The sequence below is a fragment of the Octodon degus genome, unplaced genomic scaffold, assembly GCF_000260255.1.
Source record: "Octodon degus isolate 3935 unplaced genomic scaffold, OctDeg1.0 scaffold00186, whole genome shotgun sequence".
Taxonomy (NCBI): domain Eukaryota; kingdom Metazoa; phylum Chordata; class Mammalia; order Rodentia; family Octodontidae; genus Octodon; species Octodon degus.
The window spans coordinates 1,983,727-1,994,658 of record NW_004524762.1 but is presented as its reverse complement, the minus strand read 5'-3'; the positions used below and the strand labels follow the sequence as shown (position 1 = coordinate 1,994,658).

Genomic DNA, 10,932 nt, shown 5'->3' with positions numbered 1-10,932 from the left:
CAATTCCAGAAAGGTCATTTGACTTGACTGAAGTTATACAAGTAGTGGGATATAAGCTGAACTAGAACCCCAGAGACTACAAGAATAGGGTGTTGAATGCATCTGAGTTTATAAAATACACAGGATTGATCTTTTTCAAAAAAGGCAACAATCTCCAATTGTATACAATCCCGTCATATATGCAATTAGTTTCACACACTCAGATCAAAAAACATAAGCACAACAAACAGGAATAGAAAGGTGAATAAGCTAAAATGTCTGAGTGAGTTCTTCAAGCCAGTTTCTATGAAGAGTTTTATGGATTATTTCACATAATGCTTAGAAAATTTCATATTATTATTATTATTATTAATTATTTCAGCCAGAAGAACCCTGAGTCACAGCGATGCCAAGTAACTTCCTCAGGGTCGCACAGTGGTATCTAGATAGACAGTATATAGAAAAATAGTCCACACTCTATGACAGGCTGGAAGGAGACAAAAAAATAGCTCCTCGGTGGCACAAGCGTTCACAGCCGAGTATATGTTCTCTGACAATAACACATGCAAAACTCTTCTCAACTGTTGGGGTTTTTCCCACCATTTCTTTTTCTTCTCTCTAGAACTAGTCAAGCCAGGACGTACCCATGCTGAACCCCTGCCTCAGGCATCCCCAAGCGCTTCCTGACATGCACTGTTGCTTACAGAACATCACAACTAAAGAATGGGGCTCAACTTGACACTTGCCAAGCTACCAAGTAAGCCATAAAAGAGAAAATTGTACTCTATCATTGCCTTGTATAAACTGACAGCAATCTTTCTGTTTTAACGATCACAGGAGAAAATTTTTTTTAAAAAAATACACATTTATCCTTGTTTTTTTTATTAAGTATAAAGTAGCAAGTACAAAGTCAAGTGTAGTGGCACACATCTGTAATCTCAGCACTCCGGAGGCTGAGGCAAGAAAATTGCAGTGCATTCCAAACCAGCCTGAACTACATAGTGAGGCCCTGTCTCAAAAACAAGCACACAAAAAGCAAATACGAGAGATGGCAACTGAGGTTTTTAAACTTTGTTCCATCTAGCTATAACCTCATCTGTAAAATGACAAGGATTAAATAAATTAACACTGGAGAAAATTTTTCAAACTCAAGGCAAAATGCATATTATTCTGAAGAGTCTAAGTCTGCCGGATCACTATAGAGGAAATGATCCCATGATGGCCACCAGACCACGGCAGTGACACCCTGTAATTTGCAGGGTTTTATTAGTTCATTCCCACCTGGCAGGCAGGGCAGTGGCATAAGTGGGTACTTTCACGTGAATTCTGTGCCAAGGAGAGACATGCCCCAGTGAGCAACAACGCACGGCGGCTTTGCCTGGTGCGAGTGCCAGGGTTCCTCGCCACTCCTACCTCCTCCAGCTGACACTGCCAGACAGATCGTAGCAAGCACACTGTGGTGCCTCGCAAGTGCTAGGAACTGTAATCAGAGTACTTGCGATCCAGCAAAATATCTATGTTCCATCCCACTTTATAAAGATACAGATGTTTTATAAAGATGTTAAGACATAAAGGTATTTTACAAAGATATTAAGAGACGAAACATGCATATATTCCATTCTTTTATAAAAAAAATAGTAAGTGGCTAAAAAGTCCGGTATTACACAGGACTTTCCACAATAAAGGAAATTCTTCCTATCTGCATTGGACAATGTGGCAGCCACATGCAACTAGTGAGAAATGTGAGTAGGGTCAATCTAGGAGAAACTGAATTTTTTTGTGCTTAATCATAATGTAAACTTCAAAATAATCCCATATATCTAATGCTATATCTGGTTATGAATACCATGAATAAATACCATGTCTTTCAAAACACACATGTGTTCACACAAGAGCACATACACATTTTCTCTGCAAAATACAGCCACAGACCCCCAACCCCACCACACATGGTCTTACCCTCATATGGGGCACAAAATAACTTATTATGGAACTAGAGTTCTATTGTCATTGGTATTGATGGTTTAATTTAAAAGGAGTTGAGGGAAGCTGGGGGAGAATAACAAGGGAGTTTTTATTCTTTAAACTGCCACTATGCATAAAGTCCTACACTAAAGAACATGAGGAATACTATCTTAACAAATAATAAGATAAAACAGGCTTCACATAATAAAAAGTTTCTGATTCTTAATTGAATTGCCAAGCTATCATCATTAAAAACATCCCTCAACTTAGCCAAGTTCTCTACATGTGAAGAGCCAGATACACCTGCCCAGTTAAGGGGAGCCATTAAGCTTTTAATGACTGATGTTCTTGAGCAGGAGCTAAATACAGAAATGATTCTGAGCATGCCCAAAAGTTCTGAAAAGTCTGGGCCTACTAGGGGCCATCATGGAGAAGAAATGTTGAGATGACCTGGCCAAAACCAATAGAAGCCATAGAGAACTCTCCACATGCAATCTTGAGCCACTCAGAGCAACACTCAGATGGCTCATCACGCACCTTAGAACTCACTTTTCTCTCTCTACTACCATATTATTTCACAAAATGACTCAACAGGCTTTAGCTGCCAATTTGTTTAAGCTATCCTGTAAATGAAGTAATATTTCAGGCTTATCCCACTTAACGTAAGGAGTTCTGTATTCCCAAACGTTAATCCCAAATATGAACCAAGAAAGCAAGTACTATGAGATAACACAATCATCAGACTGTCCTAAAGGCACAAAAGAGTTTCTAGCCACTATGAGATAAATATATTCATGCTGGTATATTTTATTTATAACACAGAATATGTATATGTGCTTCTTTTGACATTTTGATTTAAGGCTTTGTTTTAATAATCATAATTGCCAGATAAATTATCACTTAATAAGAACGCTGGTTCTTATAATTAAACATTGAAGTGTTATAATAATATGCTATGCAGACACGCACTCCCTAAGGAACACTGGAATATAGGGACAGGTTTGTGTTTTCATCCCACAAGAGTACACACATAGATCCAGAGGCCCAAGAGCTGCCACACCTCGGGCCCTGTGCACTGCTGCTGGTGCTCCACTGGCCTTTCCCGTGGCTTTAAACACCAGTGCCTCAGTGCTATAAACTGTTTCAAGGCACAGCTATCATTTCAGGAGATTATGGAGCTTCTCCTTTTCGAGCTGAATTTCTCAGATGAAACCTTTTACTCTGATTAAAGCTTATCTGCTCTCTACTTCCCAACAGGCCTATTCTGAGTAAAACCAAAGTGACTGCTAATAGTCTAACTAGATAAATTGATCCAAGCAGACACCTAAACTCAGTTAAAGCTGCTCTTCCTAGAAAGCTTCTAATGGTTGTGATACTAATTTGGATCTTCTGGATAGAAACAGCCAAGACTCCCACACATTTGAAATCAAGCAGGCTTAAATAATAACATTCAAGACAAAATTTGAGACTAGCAGCAGAAAGATATAAGACAGCAGCTGAATCAGACGTTTTAAGCTTGTAACTTAAACTTTTAAACTTGGTAACACCGTAGGCCTTAACAGGCTTGTCCAGGTATAAATTACTAGTCTATGGGCAGATATTTAGGCCAGGAAGACCAGTTTTAAAAACACAGTAAGGAAAAGACTCAGAAAGAGGACAAAAGCTACTCAGGAGAAAACTGGACTTACATGTCAAGACAGCAATTTAAGAAACTGCTTTTGAATTATTATTATCAAAAGTATCGATCTTGTTCTACTTCTACAAAGACATGAAAAACAGTAAATTGCTTGTCATGTACACAAGTGGCAAAATTACTAGTGAGAAGTAAACATTCAGAAATGACCCTCCTTCAAACTTTATTTCTAAAAGGCAAATTTGAAACTAAGTTCAGGTTCCCCCCACCTCCCCCAAAACTCAAAACAAAGCAAAACAAAACAGATGGCAAAAACCATAATGGCGTAAAGAGATTGATGTCAGGAAATGCTTTCATGGGACAATGGAGAGAATCAGGCGGCAGTAGGCTTCAGCAGTCTCCAACCACCCATGGGGCAGAGGCAGGAAAGAATCAAGGTTGAGTAGGATGAGTTATAATGCACTATAATTTGAAGAGAATTCCAACCAGCCTGTTCAGTAGTCCTACAGCCAGTCATGCGCAAGAGGAACTCCCGGTCTGGCAAGAACAGTCTTGTCTGAGCTTCCCCGCCATGCGCAGTTATGAGCTGGGCGTGGTCCTGGGGAACACAGGCATCAGCAAGAAAGTGAGGCCAATCAAGCACACCGCAGGCGGCCTAGCCGTCACACTCCTGCCCATGCTACAGAGGGAGATCTGAGAGGTCACGTCCACGGCTGCCCCATAAAGCAAATGCTCCTAAACTAGCCCACTGATTGTGAGATAGAGTAGGAGGGTAGTCATATTTAATTACATGAAACAAAAATTCCAAAAATACAAATGATTTTTAAAACTCATAATGCTCACAGATAAGGAAAACATAGTAAGCTTGCAATTAATTTAACAAATTACCTTCCTTTGTAATAAAGTTAAATCTTGAGTCAAAACACAAAATCAGCATTTTTCAGTGGACTACACAGAAACATTTACTCGAAGATACTCATCTGTACAAATTACACTTCACTGAAAAATGCACGAGATGGTGTATAATAGTGAAAGATGATTACACTCCACAAAACAGGTTATCTGCAGTAATTTCACACCAAGCTACATCTTAAATTCTATTAAAGTGAAATGCATCTAAAAGAATTAAGCCAGCATCTAAGCCAGATCTGTATCCACTTTGGACTTCATATTATTTTAGAAGACAGCAGAGTTTCTTTTCACATACACACACACACACACACACACACACGATCAACACATTTTATTTGTATTCCCAGCTAACGTTCCTAAAGAAGCCTAAGTTATGGCTATCATAGACAAATCAAAACGGCCCACAAATTTCATTCCTTCCCAACTCCTGACAACTACAAGGAAGGAGTACATCAAAGACTACAGTGTGCTAATTACCATACCCCATATTATTCTCTGGTTACAAGAAATTTTGATCTTCTGACTCAGGTTTTGTTGGTTCTATAAGGATAAAGAACAACAAATTAAAAATTAGGACAGCTTACACTGATGTATTTATTTCCCAAAGGCTGTTAAAGAGAATCACAAATACTGCTTTTTACTCAAGGGACCTTGGTGTGGGGAGAAGGGGGCCACCTCCAGTGGTCAAGGAAACCCTCAAACTCATTCAAATGACAACAGTTCAGCTGGGCATTTGGTGGGCTGTGGGCCACGCACACGAGCACTGAAGTACACTGTCTCTCCACTTCTCCTGCAGACAATGAGCTGCCCAGCCAAGGAGGCCCACCTGCAAACACCACCACAGCCGGACCTGGAGAAAACACCACCTTGCACAATGAGTTTGACACTATCGTCTTGCCTGTGCTTTACCTCATTCTATTTGTGGCAAGCATCTTGCTGAATGGCTTAGCAGTGTGGATTTTCTTCCATATTAGGAATAAAACCAGCTTCATATTTTATCTCAAAAACATAGTGGTGGCCGACCTTATAATGACTCTGACATTCCCATTTCGAATAGTCCATGATGCAGGATTTGGACCTTGGTTCTTCAAATCTATCCTATGCAGATATACTTCAGTTTTGTTTTATGCAAACATGTATACTTCCATTGCGTTTCTCGGGCTGATAAGCATCGATCGCTACCTGAAGGTGGTAAAGCCATTTGGGGACTCTCGCATGTACAGCATAACCTTTACGAAGGTTCTATCCGTGTGTGTTTGGGTGATCATGACTGTTCTGTCCTTGCCAAACATCATCCTAACAAATGGACAACCAACGAAGGAAAATATTCATGACTGCATGAAACTTAAAAGTCCTCTGGGAGTCAAATGGCACCAGGCAGTCAACTATGTGAATGGCTGCCTATTTGTAGTTGTGCTGGTGATTCTGATTGGGTGTTACATAGCCATAGCCAGGTACATCCACAAGTCCAGCAGACAGTTCATAAGTCAGTCAAGCCGAAAGCGAAAACACAACCAGAGCATTCGGGTGGTTGTGGCTGTGTTTTTTACCTGCTTTTTACCATATCACTTGTGCAGAATTCCTTTCACTTTTAGTTACTTAGATAGACTACTAGATGAATCTGCACATAAAATTCTCTATTACTGCAAAGAAATGACACTTTTTTTGTCTGCATGTAATGTGTGTTTGGACCCAATCATTTATTTTTTCATGTGCAGGTCATTCTCAAGAAGATTATTCAAGAAATCAAATATCAGGACCAGGAGTGAAAGCATCAGATCATTGCAAAGTGTCAGGAGATCTGAAGTCCGGATATATTATGACTATACTGATGTGTAGGGACTGGAAACCATGAGACTGTAGCTTTTTCTTGGAATTAATATGTATAAAGTGTAAATAAACAATTCTTTTCATTTTCCTTGCTTAAGTCCCTCAAAATATGGATTGTAAAACAACTAAAATGACATGAAATTAGGGCATAATTTGGAGCTAAGTAAAACAGGAAAGCATAGCAACAAGTCAGATGAATGCGAGGCAGGATGTGCTGGCTGAATGGCAGGGCTCGTGGCCCCAGGAAGAGCCACGGCCATGTGCAAGGCAGGACACACTCTGCCACCCCAGCCACTCAGGGGCCAAGACAGGACAATCACAAGGTGAAGACCAGCCTGGGCAAGTCAGTGAATACCTATTTCAAAATTTTAAAATATTAGAAGGGTAAAACTAGAACTCTGTGCTACCTCAAAGCACATAGACCCCAGCACCACAAAAGCAGAGCCGCAGCTTTGTGAGCGCGCTGCACCTCTTCTCCAGGACGAGGTCGTTCTGAAGTCACGCTCTCACCGAACAGAAGGAAGGGGACAGTCTAAGGAGCCTTGAGGATCAAGATTTGGGAAAGAAAATGTTCTTCGCAAGCCAGCTTATTTACTGCAGATATGACAGAGTAATACTAATCACTATACTTCCTATCATCCCATGCATAAAATATGTAATACCTCACTGTGGTTTTCAGTGTCGTATGGGCCTAAAAAAAAAAAAAAAATGATGTAGAGGAAGAGAAATGTTCTCTGGAAATTTTTAGGCAGTATGTTGAAATTGTCAGATTCATCTGACTGATTTTAAATAAGCTATTTCAGATAAAACAATTACTATTGGAAAGGCAGAGTCTGGATACAATATTCAAGTTATTTTGCTATCATATTTTTACAATGCAATTAAATCCGGATTTGCTAAGGCTAGAGATGAAAAACTGAAGATGAGCTAAGTATATTTAGTTTATGAAAGAGCCACTTAATAATTATTTACTAGTACTTTTACTTTAGAAAAAGATTAGCAAAATATTCTGTCCTATAATAAGCCACACTCAGCCTTTAATACAGATATCATTAATGTAAAAATTTAAATGCAAAATGAATGACAGAGTTCATTAAGTCAAACAGCGTAAGAGTAGCTAGGCACAAGGGTGCATGCCTATAATCCCTGCTATTTAGGAGGCAGAGGCAGGAGGATCAAATTTGAGAATGTGGGTTCAATCCATAGTACCATCCCCCTCAAAAAATAACAGTAACCTTTTAAATCTTAGACTATCTAACCAACTTCCTTTATTTATTTTTTTTTTTAATTTTAGCAAGGGGTCTACAAGGTGTTTAGGGTCTCACTACTAGATCAGATTCATAGTGATCCATCTGTATACAGCCTCCCAAGAGCTGGGATTACAGGTGCATGCCACCACGCCCAGGCTCAATTGCTGTCTCAGTGCACCCCAGGGACAGGGCGCTTATTTGTAGTTGTGCTGGTGATTCTGATTGGGTGTTACATAGCCATAGCCAGGTACATCCACAAGTCCAGCAGACAGTTCATAAGTCAGTCAAGCCAAAAGCGAAAACAACCAGAGCATTCGGGTAGATAGAACCCCTGGCCCCTGCGCCTGCTTGCAGGTGCTTTAATCCGCTGAGCTATTTTGGTCAGCTTCCTTTTCAAAACCGTCTGCTGTGTGGCACTAATGTAGATCCTGGTTTGTTCCTCACAGAGTATTAGAAGCATTAACAGGGGAAAAAAGTATGCCTGCTCACTAATGGAGGGCATTACAGGTAACACACACAAACACATGTATAAAACACACACAGCACGGTACACTATGTCATTTGCACTCTGTAACCTGTGTGCAAAAGTCTCAGTGACAGCGAGTAAAAGTGAGGCTGTAAGAATAACGCAGTGCAGATGTGATCACCTCTGTGAAGCGTGGAAACTGCATTCAAGGACGGGAACACGATCACAGGAAAAGGATTCAAAGACTGTGCTCCAGAGCGCCTAAGAGGCAAGTCGGTCCTGGGCAAGGAGATGACCCAGAGGGCTAAAGGACCTCGCCGACAACTTCCACCAAAACAGCCATCTCTTCCCAGCATGTCATTAGATAAAGACAGGCATGTTCTGAGACCAATGAGGAGAGGCGGCTGGACAGCCTCATGCCTTTCTCCCCGACCTGCGAAAGTCTAGGCTGAGCCACAGCTCCACTACAAACAGGGCAGCATCACACACAGCCTGGAGAACACCCTACGTATGAGCTGGCCTAGATTCTCCAGCCTCTGCTTCTCTCCCATACCACAGGTCCCACTCAAAAATACCAAAAGCCACATTATCGAGTAGGATGTTTATGGAGCTTGCTGAAAGCACAGCATTCCTGGAACCTAGAGACTTGAGGAACACCCTCCCTCCCTCACAGCACTGACCGGCTCATTCCGCACTCAGGGCCTTCCTTCCAAGACATCTCTACTCCAGACCTCACCTAGTCCTCTGCCCCAGACCTCAATTCTAAGAGGTATCTATATGATTTTAAAATTCATCTCAGTGTTTCAATACTGATAGCTGTATAGACATTGAGCATATTTACTGTCACAGTAGTTTTATTTGCTGAAATGGCATTACCAAATTCATGCAATATCTTACAAAACTGCCCTAGAAAAAAAAATAGAGCATTTTCCTATTCATATAATAAAACTGGGCTGGATAGATAGCTCGGTGGTCTAAGTGCCCACCTGGCAAGTGCAAGTGCCCAGGTTCAATCCTCCACTCTACATGCCATGTTGGACCTGGCATGGTATGCCAGACCTAAAACGGGGTGTGGTAGTGCACACCTGTAATCCCAGTGCTGGGGGGCTGAGACAAGAGGATTACTATGAGTCCAAGCTGTGTCACAAGACCCTATACCAAATAAATACATAAATGAATAAATGATTTTTAACAATTATTAAATAATAAAACCACTTAAAATCACACTGCTTATATTTTTATACCAACTTCCACACTATGTAACAAAAATTTATAAAGAATAACCAACAATCATTTACATGAGTAAAATAGCAACAACAGGAGCATTATATAAAAATGTGGCACTTGTGCCCAAAAAATACCATGTATTTCAGTAAGTGCGAAAAAACTAGGAAGTTTATTAGTTTTTAAAATGAACTGAAAGTTTGAAAATAATGAGTTATGCTCACTGAGTAGGCCTTATCCAATATGCCTAGGACCACAATTGTTTCAGACTTGGGTTTCTATAGTATTTGGAAATATTTTCACATATCTAATGAGCTACCTTAGGAATATTCCCATGTCTAAATACAAGATTGAAATACGTTTCATATACACCTTTTACACATACCCTAGAGGTAATATTATGCAATGCTTTTAGTGTGTCTAGGATTTGACTTCACTCTATCATGAGATTAGGAGCAGAATTTCTAGTCCTGGTATCTTATCAGCCTTCTAAGCCCTGACGATTCCACATATTTGGATTAAAGATGATTAAAATATAGTCAATATCTCTGGATCTTCTCACAGAGCAATAAATGCTATATTCTTCCTTTCATTCAAAAGAGAAATATTCAGAGAATCTCCACAGAGAAATTTTAGTATTCTTCATTAAACTCACATTCAAAGAAACTGATCTACAGAAAATCGTTCAATTTGTATTTTGCTGAGTATGCTGTAACTACTAAACCATTTCAGCAATACTTAATTCTCATTTCCAAATACTATGCCAGTATTTTATCTCACAACTGAAGCTTCACGGAAGTAGTATGTAAGAAAATAGGCAGACACAGCTTAAGTAATCAAGGCAATACATGCGCACGCACAACAGAGCGCCGCTTTAACACAAACAAATTTAAGCCCACCAGCAGAAATGGGAGCTAATATACTAAGGAAATTTAGTCTTCAGAAAAGCAGCGGACCTAATATACTAAGTAAATGTACTAAGGACAATTAGTCTTAAGGAAAGCACAATACAGAGCTGGGGACCACAAAACTTTGGAAAAAAATCCCCTCCTCCCAACTAGCCACTACCAGAAGCCAACACCTCAAATATTTAAGAGAAATTACCACGAAAAAAAACACGCTGAGTGCCGGCCCTGCCCCCAGGGTGTGCTGAGATGGGATTGAGACTGGGCATGGTGGCGTGGCCCATAATCCCAATTCCCAATGCTTGGGAGGCCGAGCACAGGAGAATCACTACAAGTCCAATCTATGCACTGAGACACTGAACATACTGTACAATCTGTAGATCACATCCTAAATTCATAAAAAACAAAACCAAAAACAGACACTGAGATCAGTGTGAATTGGATAGCCCTGGCTTCCTAAGAGGAAACATTTTTAAATTTCATGGTAATACAAATATCTAGTAGATATAGAACTTAGCCATCTGGTACCATCTAGTGGCAGAACTCATAGAACAGATGAATAATACAATTTTGTGTCCTATTTACACCAAGTGACTACACGAAGACTGTGAAGCCCTTTGCTAAGCTGTACAAAATTGCCATACTCTTGTTATTTTCTATGTTTAAGTTACTTTCCAACATTTTATTGTTTGTGTGGTTTTTTTGTTTTGGGTTTTTTTTGATTTGTTCTGTTTTGTTTTTAATCACTAGACATCGAGCATTCCTGTG

The 10,932-nt window shown here is 40.0% G+C and overlaps 2 protein-coding genes across 2 annotated transcripts in view; one reads left to right on the top strand and one right to left on the bottom strand.

The window, feature by feature from the left end:
• Window positions 1–6,410, top strand: part of Gpr87 (G protein-coupled receptor 87) — a 21,157-nt gene extending 14,747 nt beyond the window's left edge. The window contains exons 2-3 of the mRNA XM_004643926.3: window positions 602–736; window positions 5,286–6,410. Of these exons, the coding sequence (XP_004643983.1) occupies window positions 703–736; window positions 5,286–6,328 (1,077 nt within the window). The 5' untranslated portion in view covers window positions 602–702 and the 3' untranslated portion in view covers window positions 6,329–6,410. The remainder of the gene's footprint in view (window positions 1–601; window positions 737–5,285) is intronic.
• The window catches only part of Med12l (mediator complex subunit 12 like), a 327,698-nt gene that overhangs the window by 129,392 nt on the left and 187,374 nt on the right, over window positions 1–10,932 (bottom strand). The window lies entirely within an intron of this gene.